At 44.0% G+C, this 21,483-nt stretch overlaps 1 protein-coding gene across 1 annotated transcript; it reads right to left on the bottom strand.

Moving 5' to 3' along the window:
• Positions 1 to 147: 147 nt before the first annotated feature.
• On the bottom strand, positions 148 to 14,929 carry HPRT1 (hypoxanthine phosphoribosyltransferase 1; the record flags this gene model as incomplete). The annotated part of the gene is made up of 9 exons (XM_079542028.1): positions 148 to 195; positions 766 to 842; positions 1,689 to 1,735; positions 3,972 to 4,054; positions 6,043 to 6,060; positions 6,949 to 7,014; positions 12,051 to 12,234; positions 13,652 to 13,758; positions 14,903 to 14,929. 9 exons carry the CDS (start codon positions 14,927 to 14,929, stop codon positions 148 to 150), a joined length of 657 nt encoding a protein of 218 aa, XP_079398154.1.
• Between the last annotated feature and the right edge of the window lie 6,554 nt (positions 14,930 to 21,483).

Here is a 21,483-nt window from a genome sequence, read left to right on the forward strand (position 1 = left end):
TTGTACATGCAATAAGTTATAGTAAGCGTATGACGACGGGGCGTTCTACAATTTCAGCTGGTGTACCAGAGTTGAAGCCAGTGAGAGATAGGACTTGGTAAACAAAACATTTCAAAGCTTTGTAGTCAGAGCACTTCAACCGTGCTTTCATGCTTTGTACTTCTGCTTCCCCGTCTCACTGATCACACAGATATGCTGAAACAAAACATTGAAACCTCCAGTTAGAGATGGAATGTAAGAAGCTGATGTTCAGGCACAGAGTCAATACTGCTCTTCTGAAAGAAATGAAAGCATGCCATACAAGTGTCAGCCCTGAAGAGTGTTCTGACACTGCTTGTGCAGAAAAACTTCAGCCTGTTTTTGGCTACAAACCTCAGTGTTGCCTTCCTTCTCCTTCCTCTCCCCCCCAGTGTCCATTATAAGGACATATAAGACCCAGGTGAAGAATTTGTGTCTTAGTATTAAAAGGCTTTCGAGGTCTCCCCTCTTTATTTTCATGGAACTAAGCAAATTTAATGTAGATATCTGGTATGATAAGAAACTGCACACAAACTGCCTCTGTTCTGTGTGAAGCAAAGTAAATGTTAGTTCTATCAGAGCTCCTAACACTGCTGTGCTGCTCTAAGGTTTGCCCTCATCACTGATGGAGTAACCTTGCACCTAGCTGTGATTTACACAGAGGAGGGAGAGCAATGTAAGGAGACTTCCCTTCCTTCCTCCTTCCTTGTTTTAAATGGACAAAAACATATGGGAAAAATTACTTACATTCAAATCTCTGAAGTATTCATTGTAATCGAGGGCGTATCCCACAACAAATTTGTCTGGCACTTCAAATCCAACAACTAAAAAAGAACATAAGTCACCAGTATGTTAGAAAGGAATTTCCTCGAGTTCACTAGACCTTTTCACGCACACAACTTGGAATTTTATCCACACATAAGCTGCTTAACATTTTATTTCTTCCACTCAGGTATCCTCAGCTTCATACTCAACGTTATTTTAAACCTCTGACATTTTTTGTTGATTGAATTCAACTAAAACGAAATTAAATAGGTTTATTTTTTGATCCCTAACGCATGGCTCGAGCAAGACAGCCCTTGGACAGTTGGGCAGCATCCGTCCAACTGCACAGCCTGTAAGACAACCTAAGGAACATGTGAATGAGGCTTCCATCAGTACTGTACAGTCTTGGAAAGGAGAAGGAAGAGGACGTGATCCTGTGGCTGAATTCACTCCACTTCCATTGTGAGAGTGCACAATCCACATTAACAAGAATTTGGCCTCAGGAATGGGGATAAAACACACATCCCTCCCTAAGGAGCTTCCAAAATGACAGTGGGTGGCTTCATTTAGGCACCTGAAACACTCCCCAAAGTGCCAAAGGTGAGTCAGCAGGTTTAGCTGACCAAAGTCTTGACTGCTTCTGAGCATGGAGAATTTACAAATGAAAGTGGATTCACACGGACCAAAATATCTAAGCCTTCATTTCATATAGTAAACTAATTGCAAATATTTAAACTCAAGTTGCTGTTCTTCTTTGGTTGTTTTTTTTTGTTTTGTTTGTTTGTTTGTTTTCTTTTAAAATCAATCAAAAACCATTCATGAAAACTATCTGGGACACCCGTGGACTGTGGCACAAAATATCAACGTATTTTTAAAAATGAGCAGTGGTTGTCAGAGTTACTTACAGTCTGGCCGATATCCCACGCTTCGAGGAGTTCTTTTGACCAACAAACTGTCAAATAAAATCAAAGTAAAATTGAAACACGGCAATGCACCATGTAGGACTACAGGAAATTGTGATGAAGTCAGCCTGGATTTCACTTCAGTGAGCCTCAACGTGTGTAATTGAAAGCACAGCCATAAAGATTTTAAACATTTTTCCTTTGCAGGTGCAGCTGATCTCAATGATAAACTCAAAACTTTGTAGAATCACTAAAGGTTTGTAGCTTAAAGGATAACTATAAAGTCTGCAAGAAAGAGGCTGGGAGATCTTAATCTGTATGGATTTTTGTTGCCAAAAGTGACTTAGTGAGGCTTTCTGTGTGTTAAGAAATTTCAGGTGCAACCACTTGAGCTCACAGGTGAAGAGATGGGATCCAGCCAAACCAGATGGATTATCAGCATTACGAAGCAAAATCAGTTGGTTTAATACCACCTCAATTGCACAACGTGTCCTCAATTGTTTTTCACTGGTAATACTAATTACCCCTATAAAGAAAAGGTTAACAGGTCTTGATGCTCAGCTGATACAAACCAGCTCCACTTTTCCAGAATTAAATGTCAGAGGTGTAAGAAACAGGAAGATAGAAAATACAGAGCTGGGGTACTGCAGCAGGTAGAGATGCCTCGCTAGTTCAGTTTGACTCGCTCTTTATTCAGTTGAGCACATCTACCTTTCAGAAGACAACTCCACCGTCCTGACATTTGTTTGTATCAGAGAGTGAGAGAGACTTTGGGAGGAAAGGAAAAGGTGGGTGATGGCCAAGTGCACAGACAGAGCAACATAACTCTGTATTTGCAGACCTCCTCCCTTCCTGGATCACCTCTGAAGGTGAGACTTCATTTGTCACATCCACGGTTTCAATTCTAGACATTCTGTTTCTGAAACTTCTACTCCAGGCTTAATTCTTGAGTATTGTGTAGGCCTTGATCAAACAAACCCCAATTAGTGTTAGCATTAATTCACATTTCCCTGCTGCAATTGATGTATTGTCAGAGAGAAAGAAAACAAGAAAAGAAAGGCATGTGAACCAACTAAGAACACCACACTTGAGACTACCCAGTGACATCGTGCTCAGCCTTTGAAGACCCAGCCCACTACAACAGGTTTAAACAACACGGAACTGGACTTGGCTGATGCTGTTTCATACTCACCATGTGTACTGACTGCAGTGCTAAGGTACTGAGCAGCAACAATTGCTTAACATTTGGTACATTTAACCAGGCCAGGAAGAAAAAGCTCACCTTCAGCAGGTCACCTTTGGATTATCAGCATGAAGAGCTGTTCTAGTACATCTAACAACTGCTTCGACATCGTTATGGCAACACAACTGATTAGATATTACACACAGCTCTGGTTTATCTCTAATCCCCAGCACTCATTATGCTTTTATTGCAAAATACACAACTGTAGCATAGGAGTATAAAAGATGCCATTTAAAAAGATGTAGGAGGAATGCTGATATTAGCTGTTATTATTATCCACAACATTCCTTATTATTAAATTTAAATTATTCAATTAGAAAATGTTTCAAAACTAATTGATTAAAGACGCAACTAAGTAGAAAAGCCTGGAAGAGCATATGGCTGGGTGACTCTCACAGAGTGACCTCTAAAGCTCAGCTACACTACACACCCTACACAAACAGTAATGTCAGCATGCAAACTAATTTAATTCTACAATTACAGGCACCAGACCAAAAAAAGGTCTTCACTGCACAGATACACCACTGAAATATACTGAAACTGCAAACAGTGCAAACAGAAATATGCTCAGATAGACACTGACATATTGAGATAACCACTGTTATTTTTTTAAATCCTAATCTCCATTAAAAGTCTGTATTTATGAACTCTATTCATGTTGAAAATCCTTCTGCCATCGCTAGGGGGTGATTTCTTTAAGCTCAAAAATTTTCGTTCTTCCATTCTAAACCCAAGTTTAGACAGCAGTGAAACCCCCATTCCCAGACATCAAGGAGCAATACGTGTCCCAGGCACGCACAAGCTATCCCTTCCTGAGACAGAAGGGTTTTAAGCAATAGGATTGGAGAGAATGGTGTTTCTGTCTCGTCACAACAAGCAAAGTGTAATTTATACACTGAGCTCCAAGTGCATCGCATACCATTTCTGAAGAAGTGCTCCTTGCTGTTTGTGCTTTATGGGAATGTATTCTACATTACCTCTTTTTACACTGTGCTCAGTCTGAAGGTGAAATACAGCACAAATAACCACAATTAGAAGCTTACCTGGCCACTTTCACCATCTTTGGATTGTACTGCTTTAGTAGAGACAGCAACGTTTTCATTGTTTTCCCAGTATCAATGATGTCCTGAAAATCAAAACGCCGCGTGAGAGCGAGTATGAAACCTGTCAAAGCAGCACTTTGAGTTTTTAAGGCAGGAATTGCTCATCTGCAGCAACAGGAACACACACTGTAGCAATACTGCTCACCATCCGCTGTGAGGGAGATGGAGCGCCACGCTGTGCTTAAGGCACGGCGCTCAGGAAAGAGATCACAGCAGTTCACAATGGCTCTTAATTCTTATGGACAACTACTTCACAAGCATGAACTGTGACCTTCCTGGCGCCTCTGGCAGATTTTATGGCCCGTGTTCCTTGCAGCAATCAGACAAACAATGTCTAATTCTCACACTGTAAGCATAGCATCCATCTTGCAGCTGAGCTCAGAGACGCTTGCATACAACAGAAAGAAAAGGAACATAAGAAGGGAAAACAGTCACAACTCATTAATGTAATTTAAAAAGAAAAAAAAGAGGAGTGCAATTTACATTACAGATTTTAGAAGTAAAGAAAGAAACTGTACTGGTAATATCTGGGTGCAGTTTGACAGCTGCTATTTGGATACACTGAACTGAAGTTTGATGCATCACTTTAATTCCACTTACTACATAGATAAGCAGAAAAAAAGAGTCTATGACTCACAACTGAAGCACCAGAAGTGGATATTCTATTTGGACTGACAGATCACAGGATGTCCAGAGGGACAGCCCTCACCCTGGCTGGAACTTACAGGTTTATTTGGAGTGAAGAGGCAGATAACACAGAAGTAGCAATGCTTACTCTATCATCTCCTGATTTCTGCTTATTTTCTCAGGACTCTCAATTAAAATACATCAATAAACACATCAGTGTCAACAGAGCACCTGTCAGCTATACCACCTTTAACACCTAAGGCTTTTATTCATGGTTATCAACTCAAGAAAAAGACAGATATACATGGATAAAAGCTGATGTACAAACAAAAGCAACCACTTCTGTGCTCTCAAGTCAAAATAAAAGTTTTAGTGATTTTGTGTTGTTTGATTATCTGGTTTTTGGAAGCAAATCTCCATTTCATGGGGGGTTTTTTTGCACATGAAAGGATGCTGTATGGAACATCTTAGTGCTCTGTGCAGAAGATACTGTTCAACTGCAACAATGGTGGTTGGTCAAAGGGCTTATATTTGACAATGCATAAGATGTCACTGGAGAGGTGATGCACTGAACAGATGAGAAACTAACCCACTTAGCTGCCTGGCACTTTAAAGGCATACATTCATCTGAAATGGAGCAGATACACAATTAAATGCATCTGCCTATCTGAAGAAAAATACTCTTCAAAGGAGAGCACTGGTCACAGATGACTGCTGTATACATACTAGTTTGGTTTTAAAACTGAACATGCTTCCTGTGCAATAATATGACAGAAGGGAAGAGCTTTCTCTTTGGTTGCTGAACTGGTTGCCACTGCTGTTCCTGTGCTTACCAACAAAGCCACTCCATTACCTGCAGCCTAAAAACATTGTTACACTGCACATTCACTTTTCCTGTCTAGTGCTTCTGCTTCCCCATCCTGCAATCAGCATCTTACCCAAGGGCATCCTCTGAACATAAGCAATGCTGTCTAACAACAGAGAGGTGTGAAAGCCAGAGCGAAGCAACAGGACCTCCCAGGAAATCACACTCAGCTATAGGTAGTGTTGCCAGTATCATCCCAAGAACAGCAACGAGACAGAGATATGGGAATTAGCAACAGCAAAATGCTGATTAGAAATCAGCATTCTCCATGTCTCTGTTCTCTAAACAAATCATACACAGGGCTGGGCTTCTTTGTTTTTTCCACTATTTTTGGATATTCCTACCAGGAACTTCTTTCTGCTCTTCAGTTTAACTTCCTAGCTTGCCAAAACACTAACGTGCTTAATTTTACTTTGCTCAGGTCACTTTTTAATAAGAATTTTAAAAAGTAATAATAAATCATGACAAGTAAGAACTGACAGAATCACAGAAAACTCTGAAGTGAAACACAATACTTACTTCTACAATTAAAACGTTCTGTTGGAAAGAAAAAAAAAAGATAAGAAGAATCCATTAGTATTTAAAGAATACACAATTTCTAATATATCCTATAACTTTTTAATTTCATTTTTAATGCAGTTAAATATTTGTACCATGATTTATGCATGTCTGGCCATGTAACAGTGGGTCCTACTTAGCTCACATTTCTGATGCTGCAGTGACAATCAGCCTCAGTATCTCATGCCAGGTCTTTAAATTCTCATAATGCAACGAGTGTCGTGCTATAAAGCCAAGCAGCTTTGTCACACCTCAGGCCTTCACACTGAAATGCATCACAATTTTTTAAAGACTGCTTATATGTAATCAAAAGGGGAAAGCGATGAACTGGAGGCAGCGGCGTTTTGCTCACAGATACCCAGCTCAACGACCTCTGTACAGCCACTGAAGAAAAGCAGACTCCCAGTTGACATTCTCTGCATTTCCCTCTCTTTGTTACCTGTAACAGGACCCTCAGCTCCTAACCCAGCAAGTTACAGTGCCTAGGCAGGGTGAGCTCCCTTCACTACCACACTGAAACATCAGCACAGTAAATAAATAATGCCACACTCTTCTAAAGGTAGCTTAAAGACAACAACCCTGACAAGACTGCTCTTCTCAGGGAACACAGAGAAACAAATACCCTGAATATGGCTCACACTGCAGACACTGAATAAATATACACTTACTTTTAAGTTAAAACTAAACCAATGGCTCTGGTGGGGCCTATGCATGTCACGAAATTACAACAGTGACTACTTAAAATGAAACATACCCATTTCCCTTGAAAAAACTCTATTATCCCTACATGTTGAGAAAGCACACAGTTGCCTGGGTTCTTTGGAGTTGTTTCCTTTTTGGTTTCTGTAAACACACGAAGAACCATACCTTTCCAGTCAAGGTTGAGAGATCATCCCCACCAATGACTTTTATATCTCCAGTTGACTGATCATTCTAATAAAAAAGAGAAGGGAGAGCATTAGCATTACCAGAATTGAAGTCATCTTTCTTCCAATAAATACCACAACTGCAAAGTACATAATGAACCAGTATTAATGCTACCAGTAGCATCTATTCACTTAGCAATTACAAGTAAGAATAAGAAAAATAAGCTACAAAACAGCCAGGGAAGCATGACTGCCTATTTTACAACAAAGGGTAATAATGATCTAATAATTTGTTGTAGAAATTAAGCTGCAACACAGGTTCCCAATGCTATCACTACAATAGTGCTGTTTCAGCAGAACTGGGCTTTGACACAGTCCTCAAGGAGCTGTTACACAGAGAAAGTGAAAAACAATGATGAGGAGCACCTCAGACCTCTGACATTTATTAAAGCTGACTTCAAAGCTCAGCAGTGCCTCACATCAGATGTGATAAGCTCACTGCTGCACTACTTACGGGTGATGCCATTATCCTACAGTTTAACCATTTGATCTTTTAGGACCAGAGGGAATGGTTTCAAGCTATGGCAGGGGAGATTCAGGCTGGACATGAGGAAGTATTACTTTTCAGAAAGGGTGGTCAGGCACTGGAATGGATGCCCAGGGAGGTGGTGGAGTCACAGACCCTGGGGGTGTTCAAGGAAAGGCTGGATGTTGTGTGGAGGGACATGGTTTAGTGGGAGCTATTGGGAATAGGTGAACGGTTGGACTGGATGAACTTTTAGGTCTTTTCCAACGTTTGTGATTCCATGACTCTATGAAAGTTTATATCTCTTGTCAAACTGTCTTCTCATAGCTCCTTACCACGTATCTTCCCTTTAGAAAGAAAGCCTTTCTTATTTTGCTGCCCTGTATCAAAGCCTAAGCTTGCTGCATGATCAGTTCCTTCCCTAAAACCAGAAATAGTAGATATAGAAGGAAAGAAATGGCCACATACAACCTCCTGCTTTCACAGATAGGTATTCAAGGACAGGTTTCACCTGTATGAATTGCAGAGAAAACCTGAAAGTGTTATCTCAAAAAAAAAAAAAGAAAGGAACCAAATGATTTAGGGAGACGCAGACACTGACTGTACAGTGTGTAACACAGGGATTACAGTAAAGAGAAAAGGCATTGAAATCCTTTGGGCAGTGATGTCAGTGCTCTCGGATAACGAAGTGCTGACAGCTTGAGGGGATGTAAAAGCAGATGGTTAAACCTGGAAATACTTCCTGTGTATCACTCCTACAGCACAATACTGAAAATCCCCACCCGCAAGCCAACTATTAGGAAAAGCATCTTCACAGTTTTAACCGTATGTTTTAAAGATAACAGCTGTTAGAGTCATACTGCTCCATTGGATGAAAATATTCAGCTGCTCCAGCACTTCCATCGCAGCAGAACAGAACCAAACTGAACAACATAAATAATATAACATTATAGTGCTGTGCTGAAATAGTCCAACAACAGGATGCCCAAATCATCCCAGCGGACACGCAGAATGCTGCTGGGTGCCTGAGACACTGCTTAGACAAACCAGAAGAACGCGACTCAGTGAAGCTCTGCGTTCATTATGCTGAGGGGCAGCTCCTGCCTTCATCCCATCTTACAGCTCTCTGAAGTGACAGCTTCTTTGAGTTCTTCCTTATGTTGCAGGATTCTCTCTTACCTATTCCTCCGCTAACACGGAGTTGATCATTGTTCCATGGAAGCATCGTTCCTTATGAAAGAAAGATGCAGAAAGATGCTGCAGGTATTTGTTCCATTAGTGATGGGCACAGATGATAGCCCAGCACTCAGCACACACATTAAGACGAGTTTCCTGGTCACCTCCCCGGCTTCAAAGCAACACACTACAATCAAAGGAGAGCACCACAGAACTCTGCAGAACACTGTAAACCTCTGGATTGTGCATGTTCAAATGTAAAGACCAGCAGAGAATGATTTGACTAACAGCAACTTTCCTCCTCCTTCCCACCAAGAGCCATACAAATTGCTACATTTGAACACAAATCACAAATCATTAATGACATATTTACCTGCATTCCTATGCAGGCACTGAGCTCCAGAGCAATTAAAGGATAAAAAAAAAAAGGTTAACGAATTTCCAATGCTGGTTCTAACCAGCTTTCCACTGGAACGAACTTTGTTTAATAATTAAGTGATGTTTTAATTATCTTCAGGCCTTTTATTTCGGATTTCAGTACTGGTAAGACTTTAATGCTCTGTGGCTTAGTACAGAAGAGGTTTGCTGGTTAGATCTGTTTTCACTGTGACTTCATTGTCACTGCTGGAAAATAAAAGCAACACTGAACTGCAAGATCAGAACTCCTTACCAGTGACTCAGCCATCACCTTTTGTAAAAGCACTGAAGTTCCTCACACTGTTTGCTATGAGGCTTGGGTAGCACGAGACCTTTCAGAGCGCTGCCTCCATCAGCCCAGTGAGGTTCTACCTCAGTGGTGTTGTGCTCCATCAAAAAGCCCCACCTTCCCCAGTGATGTGCAGCACACCTGCTGACTTCTGGCTGCCCTTCCTGACTCCACATCAGCGACTTCAGCCCACCTCTAAACACAGGAGGCTGGTGAAATGCCATGCTTCTTGCACAAACCAAACAAACTGCTTGTCAAGAACACAGCGATCCAGTTCTGATCACAAACATTGTCTCTCCATTTCTTAGCAGCTTGCCAGATCATTACCGTCCACTTGTAAGCACTTTGAAAGCAGGAGTCAGAAGCAATGGTTAATCACAGCATGATTATCTCCATATCCTTTGAGAATTATTTCTGGGTGCTGTCACACCAGGAACTTTGCTTTATGAAACAAATAACCCACAAGCTTGCAAATATTAAAAGATGGCTTTCAAATAAGAATAGCACATCAATTGCATTGATTTTAGAACCACGATACGAGTTGGGCTGCTTTATTTGAGCAGTTGTGGTATTTTTAACATCACACACCCGGCCTGGCAAGGCAGGCAGCACAACCAAGCAATTGCATCCCAAGGCAATGACAGGAGAGCTCCACTTCTAGCTGCCTGCTACGGTTTGTGAAGGTTTTCTCATCCCTGAGAATGCCAAGTCCTTCATTTAGTAAAGCATGAATAGAAACGATGGAGCCAATCTAGCACTGCAGGACTATCAATAATGAAAAACCTGGTCAATCAGCAACACTGATTAGGACAGTGTCTATCTAGGACTATCTCCTAGGATAGGAGAGTTAGGACACTCTCACCCAGTCTATCAAGCTGTGCAATCTAAAGAATACAAGTCTGGATATTAATAACCACCTAAGAGAGTCAACAGCAATGAAATGCTCATAGATACCGCCTTGGGGGAGGCATCAGGTAACTGCAGCTCCTCCTCTACAAGAGGAAAACTTTTCTCTATAGAACTAGCTGACAAAACCAAAACCCTGAAGCCAACACCTAGAGCAAAACATTCTGCTTAGACAGCTTTCCGTGCACATTTCTCTCCTTTCTCTTCACTTAATCCCTTCTGCTACCAAAAGCAGGCTTATAATTTCCATTACTTATTTTGCTGCTTATTTCCTGATCAGAATCAAGGCGCCATCGTTACGGGTGACAATAAACAAAAGCAGCAGCATCAAAGCACTGCCCAATGCACAAAGCTGAACAAAGAAAGCTTACTGGGGAACAAGACTGGCTTTTCAACATGGTATTTTTTTTTCAGGTGTTTCACAACATTTTTCCAACTGTTTGTTCCAAGTTATTTAGGAAGCGGAGAGAGCAGAAGGGTGGGGTGGTCTCATATTGTTTTTAAATACATCAAATAAGTTACTGGATGTGTCCCTTGAAGAAAGCAGAAGGTAGAAATTTCCTTGCCAACAAAGGTGGGACTCATCATTTCCTATGCTGCCCAGCGTTGCCCTGCAATAGAAACATCCAACTTGCTGACAGGCGCTGTGTGGGCACATGGTGGCTGTGTAGGATGGGCAGAGGGAGCCAGAACCTTCTGCAGGGAGCAGAAAGGGAGCACCATGCAGCTGCTGCCACGTGCAGAGAGCTTCCCAGCTACGTGGGGATGGTTTAATGAGATGAATGATGAAGATGAGTTTCTAATTTAGCAACCTCTGTTTTTTCTACTCGAGCAGGCAATGCTCTGTGACTGTGACAACAGCTCACACTGCTGACCTGAATGCAAGGGTGCTGAGACACACAGCATAACCTTCGGAAACAACTTTTTTTGGCACCACAAAGTGAATTTTAAAAAGCATTAACTGTTTCCACACTACAGGTGGTCTGATGGACAACCTCAAAAATACCCTCAAACACTATCAAGAAAACACAAGACTCAGCTGCTAAGTCAGCAAACAGAGAGTGCAGACATCCGCCTCTTCCTCTGACCTCACAACAAAATCTCATACTTCCTCTATCAAAAAATTACCCATTATCTCATGCTCCATTTTCCCACAGAATTAAATAGAATCATAAAACTGCTCAGGTTGGAAAAGGCCTTAAAGATCATGAAGCCAAGGCAACCTGCACACAGTTACTGTGAGGTAGCACCATACTCTGTGGCCACTAACCATAAATCTATGTGTAGGAATCCAGTATTTCCTTACGGCCAAACATAATTAATTTGTTCACTGTTCAGCTGAGCAAAACAAAAGATGATACAGGGAACTCAGGTACAGCCATGTTTGCAGTTTCCCAATCTTTCAAACCAGTGAATGATGTCTCAGCCACATCAACATTTCTGGAATTCTTTTTTTTGTCACAATATTTGCAGGACTCTCCTCTGTATTATTCACAGCATTAGAGAGGAAATTCTTGAACGTATAAAGGACACAGAAAAGGTCTCTTTGCTCTAAATGAGGACTTTACTGAACTGAGGATGTAAAGACTAAAAGCAAACAGATTATATAAGATAGGCAAAGAGCAAGTTAACTTGAGACCACCACTTTTCCCCTCTTAATTCTCTCATTTTTTTATATGTCATGAGCACATCTAGGCAGTTTTCACAGTATCTAGTGACAATACGGAACTGTGTGGTTAACTAGAAGTTAGTTTATATAAAAATGGCAGAGTACTGCAGATATACTTACACAGTAACTCTTCAACCTAATGAAGTCCACAGTCATGGGGATTGATTTGTCACTGTTTCTGTTCAGTGCTTTGATGTAGTCTAACAAATCAGCAAAAAATTTATAGCCGCCCTTCAGTACACAGAGAGCTACAATGTGGTGTCCTCCCATGCCCTTCATAATTTCACGTGCCAGTCTCTCTGTCCTATAAAAAAAACAACACAAGAGTTAGCTGTCATAACACATTCTATTTGCTTACCCTTGCAGTATTTTGTCTTGCAAACAACAGCAGCAAACACATGCAAACTCAGAAATGGATTTTGCTTAGAAATGTTTGCCTACCACTTCAGCCACTTTTACACACTAGTGGCCATCCCAGTTTTGCTTTTCAAGGTTAATCAAACAGTAACGCTGCCAAACTCCTCTGTTTTCATACTTCATGCTCAGCCAAAGCAAATCTTAACATTCCGAAACTGTTCCTCTGGCAGATAAACCACACAAAGGTTTCCCCTTTCAAGCATAGGTTCAACTTCCATACAAAGAGCAAAACAAATCAATACATACAGACAGCAGCCCTCACTGACCAACGAGCAGGAGAACTCTCTAACTGTAAATAACAGCTTTTTATTTTGCCAAGCTGCAAATCTGTCCCAACTGCGAAGTACAACAACAACAAGGCAGAGCAAGAGAACACTGACCTGTTTTTCTGCAATCATTGTTTCTAAATTTGTACTGCTGTTTATCTTAGAAAGCATGGTACACATTTACAGAGCAGCAGCAGGTTACTCAGGGAATGCCCACCACTATAAACTTCACTTCCATTACTCAATGATGTGTACTTGGTCCAATCTTTTCCTATATATGGTCTTCCATTGCAAAGTTATTACAGCATTTACAATTTAAAGAAACAAAACATTTTATAGGAACTATATTAGTTTAGTTTAGGATTAGTTTAATCCAATTGATCAGCACTACACACAATCTAGAAGCATTCCTATTCTTAAGGCCTGTCAGAGATCTACTCAGAACCGCTCTGAATTTGCTGCTCATTCTAACAGGAACTAGGCAAGCATCACAAAGGGAAATAAAACAAGATCTTATGTCCTTACGGACCCATTCTTGACAGCATGAGACAAAACCTGCAGAGCACCCCGCAGATTTCAGCAACCACAGGTGACAAGGTTGGACCCCCCAACAAGCAGGGGATGCTGGATATTGCTTATCTATCACAGCAACACAGCAAAGTCTACAATGGTGTGATTAAGAACTTATGGTTGTTAATATCCTAGGGAAGTTCAGGAGACTCTGATCGTTTCAGATTGAACTAGCACAACAGGTAATGTGCTCTCAGTAGGTTTTAAGAAGGTAAAACATCAAAGAAACTCTGTGAAGACGTCGCAGGTTGCTACATACCTCCTTGTTTCTTTTGAGGATTACAACAAATTTCCAAACAATTGTGTAACTGCAAAAGCACAAACTCTTAGAAGCCAAACAAGAAACAGCGAATGAACACATGTACTACTTAGTCTCTGATTAAATATAGCCTATTTAGACAGTCACCAGGCAGCAAGCTATCAGTGGCAGTGCCATGGAACCAGTGCAGTGTCTGAAGGCAAACAAACCTGTCCATGATGAGCCCATGAGGAATATAGACTTTCTCCAGATCATCCGCATAATGTTTCGGTATGCAGAACAAGTCCAGGTCGTAACCTTGTTCATCATCGCCAATCTGAAAAGGAAATCAGGTGAGATTTCTACCAAGACTTATAGAAAGCCTGCAGTGAGAAAGTGCAGATCTTCTGCTTTATCCAACACGTTACACTCATTGGGATCACCTGATTTTTTTCCTCTACAGAAGCATTAGTCACGGTGAACACAGCAGAAAGCGTCAGCCTGCAGGAATTGTCTGAAACACTGCAGAAAAATGGAAGTCCTACATCCTGCCTGATCTTATTTCATTGAAAAAAAAAAACAAGCAGCTTTTTGACACCTTGGATTTTAGCGGTGTAATGCAAAACCTGCACTGGCAACTAAGCGGGGAGGCCTCGGAACGTGGGCATCCACATCACAGCAGAGCTCACAGCCGGCCGTCGGTGGGAGACGGCTGCGGAAAGGGGGCAAAACAAGGGCTGGGGATCACAGTGCTCAGAGATCCCGAAGCAGAAATCAAAGCTCTACTTCACAGCTGCGAGCACATCCCCTGCACGGCACAGCCCGCAACGCGGGCACGCGTGTATTAATTAGGCCGAGGGATTCATACACGCATATGACTACACGCCCAGTGCTGCGGCTGGGGGCACACCATCAGAGCGGCACGAGCTTTAAGCCAGCCGCAAGCGGACAATGACGGCGTGCTTCGTAACCGCTCCGCTTTCCGGTCCCGCAGGTGGAGGCTCTCACGCACAAAACGAAGCCGAGGCTCCGAGGCACGCCGAGGTTTCCTCCTGCGGGGCCGGGCGCCGCCAGCAGCGCGGGGTTCGGCCGCACGGAGCGGCACCTCAGCGCGCGAGGAGAAGCGACAGGAATAGGAAGCGGCGCCGCGCCGGGCAGCGCGAAAGGAAGTTATTTCGGGGCGGCTCTGGAGCTGCGGATCCGGCGTTTCCGACCATCTCTGCTCCGGGAGACGCCGCCGCGAGCACGGCCGGCGGGGCGGCACGGCGCGGGGAGCGGCTCCGCGCACGCGGCGGCCCGGCTCGTTCCTGCGGGCGGCGGCGGGCCGAGCTCCTCAAGGTGACTCCGCGCCGCCCGCCCCGCGCGTGGAGCCGAGGCCCGGAGCGACCCATCCCGCCCCGCGGCACCCCGCTCCGCGCGGCCGGGCCCGGAGACGCGGCGGCATCGGGAGCGCCGCTTCCCCGCCGCGGGCCCGCACTCACCACGATGCAGGGGCTGTGGGTCGCCATGGAGCGGCGCGGCCCGCCGGGCAGGCTGCTGAGCGGCAGCGAGGAGCGGACGGAGGCGCTGCGCCCCGCGGCGGCCCCGGCGCCGCCCCCGCGCTCCCCGCCCTCAACATGGCGGCGCTGCCGTGCTGCGCGGCTTGGCGCGGAGCCGCGCGTCGTCAGGGCGTCCGCGATAAGCGCCTTCCCGCTTCAGGGCTTCCGAAGGGCTCTCGGGGCTCGGTCCCCGCGTACGCAGCTGTCTGTGTTGCGGGATTTTCCCCGGCGACGGACCGAGTGTGCTACCGTGCTGCGGGAACGGGCGCCGGTACCGTACAGAGTAACGGTACTCTCACCTGACCGTGCTTGTGCTTTTTCACTTTCCTACAGACAAATGGAAAAGGACGCCCTGCACCCCCGCCACCTCCCTGCGCTGAGTGATGTGAGAGGTTTCCCGTTAAATGCATCTGTGCGTCTCCATGTGATGAAGATGGGGCTGAGCTGCCTCCAGATCTACACGGAGATGTACATCAGGCAGTTCTAGCGTTACTACTGCCGTTCCAGAGGCCAGTTTGAGCGTTCCTTTGTACAAAACACCCCAGTAAGCAAATGTTAGCATCAGGCATCACCCCGAGCAAGTGGAGCGGTGTTGCACACAGGTGTTCAGCTATGATTTGGGTGGGTGAGCTCTGCAGCGGGAGGAAGAAGCCTTTATCAAGTTGCCTAGAGCAGCAGAGTGAAATACAGCCAACAGCTAGCTAATATCAGCTACATGTCATAGCTGGCCTGTTTCCAGACGGCTGGGAAAAACAGCAGCTGCCCTGATGAGTCCATGGAGAGCCTGACATTACTGAGTGTTTCAGGATCTGCTTTGATTTGAGTTATCTAAGACATTTCTCATGAATGACTGATATTAATGTGGGCTATTCAAAGGAACATCCAACAGCATCTTTCTGATTGCATGCAAAAACCGTTGGCACTGAGTTCTGTGCCATTTCTCCTGAGAGGACAAAAGCATCAGCCCTTTTTTGCCCTTCTGGGTGAGCACGTTCTTTGTTCTTCCTGCCAACCAGCACATTTCTAGATTCAAAGCATTCCTGATCCTGCTGGCACCACATTATGGAGGGAAGCACAGATTTACAAAAGCAGAAATATTTGCTGATATTACAGGAAGTTGGTTAGCTGAGATCAGCAACAGATTTAGTAGATGACCAGTTTTTTTGTGTTTGTTCATATGGGAGCCATCAATGTTTCCAGGGCAGGGTGAAGAGAAGGGATTTGGAAGTATCTGGAAGCTGTATGTTTTCTGCCTAGATGATGCGAAAGGCTGGAGAGCCAATGCTGTGATTGCTCTGGAAGGAGAGATAATTTAACAAATAATGTTTTGTCTCAATTCCTGATTTCATAATTATTTTATCCAGGAATATCTTAGTGCTCAGGCCTGGCAAGTCACAGCCTGTGTGACTGGCAGTGGTGTGTAACTTCATTAACTCATTTACTAAAACCTGGCTTGGTGAAACCATGTTCCCCCCAGTGCTGGGGTACCCAAAGAAAATAACTGAGTATTCATATTTGGGAACTTGTGCTTGAAGTATGTACTTTAAATCTGATCTGATATAAACCTGGTGTAGGGAACCTGCTTTGGCAGGGGGGTTGGACTCGATGATCTCTGGAGGTCCCTTCCAACCCCTACAATTCTGTGATTCTGTGATCTTTGGATTGCCACCCATTCATCAGTCCTCTTTCCCCTCCCATTTTTTTCTCCTAGCTTTGCCATTGCTGCTGGGTGACTCAGAAGGAATCAGTGTAATTTATCTGTGTCTCTACAGAAGACAGGCCTCCTAAAAAAGCAAAGAGCAGAATGATTTTTCAACAGCTTAACAGCTGAGACCAGCAGGACGCACTTTTGACCCAAAACTTGTCTGTGCAGACAGCATGAACACACAGAATTCAAGGCATGCTAAACTGATCCTGAGATAAGCACCAACATTTTTAATCAAGTGGAAAATCAGAAAGGAATATCTCATTAGTGTTATATAGCACAAAAATGTGAATTTAGTCTGCAGTGAAATTTCTCTACTTTGACAACTGACTTAAACAGCACAGCATTCTTTTTCCAGCCTAATGTTTCAAATGGGAGAGGAAGCCAGATGTACCAAAACAACACTAAAAAAAAGACATACCCTCCCTAGGAAAGGTATTTTTTTGTTGCAAAATACCAGCTTAAATAATGATATTACTGTTCTCAGTCTTGTTGACTTTTGCACAAATTGGTCATCAAAGCGAATCTGGGAGGCGATTTTGGAAAGCAGTGTGTGTCTGCCTACTTGTTTCAAGACTGGATGGCTCTACCAAGATTTATCTCCCTGCCCAGCTAACAAACTACAACGTATTTACCAAATGAAAACAGGCAAAACCTCTGACCTCTGGAGCTGTAGGTAACTTCCTTTTCCATGTAGATCTTAGGCACCGGGAGCTTCTTAGGAAAAATGCCTTCATGCTCTCTGTGGGAGTTTTTGAAGAAATTACAGAGATTTTGCTCTTTGTTCAGTAGTGCAAGGAATGGTCGCTGACACACGTGCTACAGAACGCTCACAAAATGTCAGCCATCCTCAGAAACGCTGAGTGCAGTCAACATCACCTCTAAGCTGACATGCATGGCATTTACCAGCCTTCATCTGCAAGCACACCCATCCATGAAGAATTATCTCGGTGGTGCTGGTTCAGCACAGAAGTACACAGCCAAACACGTGACAGTGCCTGTCACAGCACGGTGAAGAGGCTGCTCTAGGCACTGCACATACAGGTGTAAATCCTGCCCAAAGGGATTTATTGAGTGCCAGTGTGCTGCCAAGATCCAGCTGGCCCAGGGGCCTGCAGAAACTTAAACAAGGATTATCTTACGGCAGAAACCAAGCAAGAGCAGATTCATCTGACAAAGCAGCATAGCATTTGCTGAGGAGCTGGCGTGGGCTTATTGCTGCCTGACCTGAGTATGACCCGGTCCCAAGGGCCCACGCTCCTGGGGGCACCCGAGGCTTTGAGTAGCCCGAGTCCCACTTCCATGATAGAGCACAAGGGGCACCCACTGCCCTCCCAGCAGCACAGGTCTGAGCTTTCTCCTCCCTCCGCTCTCCAGGCATGGGATATCTATGGGGGTGGCAAGGATGGGGGCGAAAGCTAACCTTAAATCTAGAGCCCTGCTCGAAAGACGCTGGTTTTCTTGGAGCCTGTCCTGACACAAAGGTTCAACTCTCAGCAATGTAACTACCAGGAAGGTCTTTTTCTTTAGGTTTAAGACGGCTCTTTTCAAGCTCAGAGTGACTCACAAAGTCAGAGCAGAAAAGTTGCTGACTTTTCAAACAGCAGAAGTAGAAAAACAGGAATTTGTTTTAACAAACAGCAGCACTGTGCTGGCTGCTCATCAGCCTTTGGGGCTGACGTATACTGCAAACACACAGCATCCCTGTTGCCACCTGAGGAGTTCTACTGGTGTTCATTAGACAGTGTATGTGTCACCCAAACCTCTGCACGTAAGGATACTGCACAGCCCAGGCTGACCTCCCCTCAGCCCATCTCCTTCTGCTGTATGCACCGTGCTGAAGCAGCCACCTGAGATCCCCAGTCCCTGCAAAAGCAAAGCAGGATGAAGGCCTGTTATGAAAATCAGATTATTCCCTTCACTATGCAGACAGCATTGCTGAGAGGTACTTTTTCTCCATGCTGGTAAGAGGGTATGTTCCCTTCAGCACTTTTCTCAACAGTCTTTTCCAGAAACTGGGAGAACCAGCAGCTCTCTGTGCAAACTCCACCCAAATTAATGTGACTGATGGCTTACTTAACATGAGATGTTACAGGAGTCTCAGGGAGCACAGGAGTGGACAGATGCCCTCACTGGAATATGCACATGCAGCAAACTCCTAGGAGTACACAGGCAATAAGGGCACGCTGGGAGATGGGAAACGCTTGCTCAAGTCAAGCAGCTTGTTTTAGGTAACAACATAGTTAACACGTTCTCTCTTTCCTTTTTTTTTCTTCTTTTTTTGGTTAATGCTTAGATGAAACTGTGCCAGCAAGAAAGCAAGGGAACCCTGCAGCAGAACCTCAGATGCACTGGGAGCTTTGTACTGTAGTTTCAGTGTTAGTCAGAGGGGGAGGCTGGGTGACCCCAAAGGCAGGGAATTGGTGCTGGCAGGAGATCTTGCTGTCAGGAATGGGGAAGTGGAGGAGATGTGGGATTCCTCATGTTGTTCAGTTGCTTTCTAAGGAATGAACAGGTTCATCTCTCTCAGTACATACCTAAGTGCAGGACCTTCTTGCAGCTCCCACAAAACATTTCTAAATGGCTGCAGAGGACTAGCTGTGTTGCTAGACACTCAGTGAGTAAAAGGGGAGAAGAAATGAGGAAGATCATCAGAACACAAGGCAGCAATCCAATCAAATAACCTGCTGACAGGAGGTTGTATAGCTGAGGATTACACTCAGCTGGCACTGTCTCAATACAGACTAGTCATCAGGTGGCAGAGCTCACATGCCAAAGCTGCTGCCTCCCATGCAGGTTGTGGTAGTCATACAAGCACCTCAGCAATCACTCCTGGGCAGACTGTAAGGGAAGCAGAGATGTGAAGTGCACGCCAGGCCAGGAGTGACTGCTCACCAGGACTCCCCTCCCCTTTGCAAGTCCTCTTGAGTCACATGCTGGCAAAATAGTCATTCAGATCTTCAAGTATTAAAGGCTGTTCACACCAGACCACACCAACACCAGACCCTGAATCTTAATTTGTGTATAGGGTGCAAGACTGAATGAGATAAGGGCGAAGTCAGACACTTCAGTGGAAGAGTTGCCTTAAGAACTTCCCCTTAGAAAGGGAAATTAGTGAATTTTTGGATCCCAGTATGAACCAAAAGCTGTGGGGATCTGCAATTCCTATGTACTATCATCTGTGCAGTAATCCTGCTCTATCCAATGGAAAGTTCTTTCAGAAATCTGCCCTCAAAAATCCCCAAAAGACAAGGATGGAAACTCTTCCGAACAGGACTGTCAGATCCCAGGCTAAGGAGGGACAGAGAAACAGAATTTTGTCTGACCTCTCCCTGCAAGCAGGTAAAAATCTGAACCTGCTAGAGAAAGAACTAAGCTTGAAGCTTTTTCAAGCTTATCTGGAAGGAAGCTTGATATTTAAAGCGAAACTTCATTCTTCACTGTCAAAACATACAGAAGGACGCAATGTAGTTTGTTTTGGGGCAAAATTGGCACTAATAAATCTCTGGAAAATATGGTGAAACCAAGAAAACCATAGGCTTCAAGACCTGAATGAATCACTTCTGTTATCCAGTTAAACTGCCTACAGAGTCCTGTGTACAAAAGGTTTATTCTTTTTAAGCTAGTCTAATTTAAGGACCTGACTTTCAAATTCACGTTTGTCAGGTCAGGATTTAGTGTGTTTAGTGAGCAGCAATTCAGAGCGCTTAAAAACTGCTTGCAACTTAGCTACTGCAATTTTTGCTCTATAGGAAAGCACTTCTTGGATGTGTCACCCGAGTGTTTCAGTATTACGTTAAAGGCCTCCTTCCTTGCTTTGCACTTTGGAGTATTCAGGACTGCCAGCACTAGTCTTAACCATGGCTTAAGTCAAAAATAACCAGTTCAAGTAAAAAAGAATGAATGACTTTTCTCTGTTTTGTTTTGGAGAGGTATCTAGGCTTAAAAGTGTAAAGCAGTTGCGTGGCTACATGCCAGAAGGAAGTTCAGCATAGCTATTCGCACAGCAATGACCTATTTTTAGTATATGGCTTGGGAGTGTAATTCTTCCTCCTCCTGCCCCCAGACTCTGTAATGCCCTCCACTGCTAGGCAGGACTTTTCTGAACAGGAGTAAGTAATGTGAAAACACACACATGTGTTCGGGGTACAAAAAGCAGGGCAGTACCAACCCTGGTTGGTCCCTTCTCAGTTTGAATGTTGCTTGACAGCAAACAGAAACAAGCAGGGAACTCATTTTAAATGCAGAGACCATCTCTGGCAAAAGTTCAGATAAAGGTTTAAGATTGCAGCCACCATAATTCTGTAATAATTGGATAAAAGGTCAGTAACTCCAATTGCAGTATGATTGCAGTGCACTTGTGCACACAATGAAGAATTACCAGTAAGTTGCATACAGTAATCCCACACGTTTAAGTAAAGTACTGTTGTCACTTCATGCAACAGAAATGTATTTTGAAGGTTTTCAATCAGGAATTTGGGAGTGCTAAAATACTCCTGAAAATCACAAGTAAAAGAAGGGAGAATGTCTTATGCTGGGTGGTGTTGGGAAGTTTGTAATAAGCAGGCAGACATGGGCCACTCCACAAGAGCACGTCAGTTTCCCCATGTATATTAGTATTACCACAAGCACTATTTTAACTGAAAAGATGAAAACGGAAATGCATGACTCTGAGCTTTGAGGTCAAGCTCAGGACCTTTGCCAGTGCAGTGTTTAACTCCAGAAGAGGGGTTCTGACTTCCTTGCAGAAGGCCTCTGCGTGAAAATGTAAGAGGGCACTATTAAAAATAGAAGCTGGGAGGCACTTCTGTTGGCGTTA

This window comes from Tetrao urogallus (genome assembly GCF_951394365.1).
Source record: "Tetrao urogallus genome assembly, chromosome: 13".
Classification (NCBI taxonomy): domain Eukaryota; kingdom Metazoa; phylum Chordata; class Aves; order Galliformes; family Phasianidae; genus Tetrao; species Tetrao urogallus.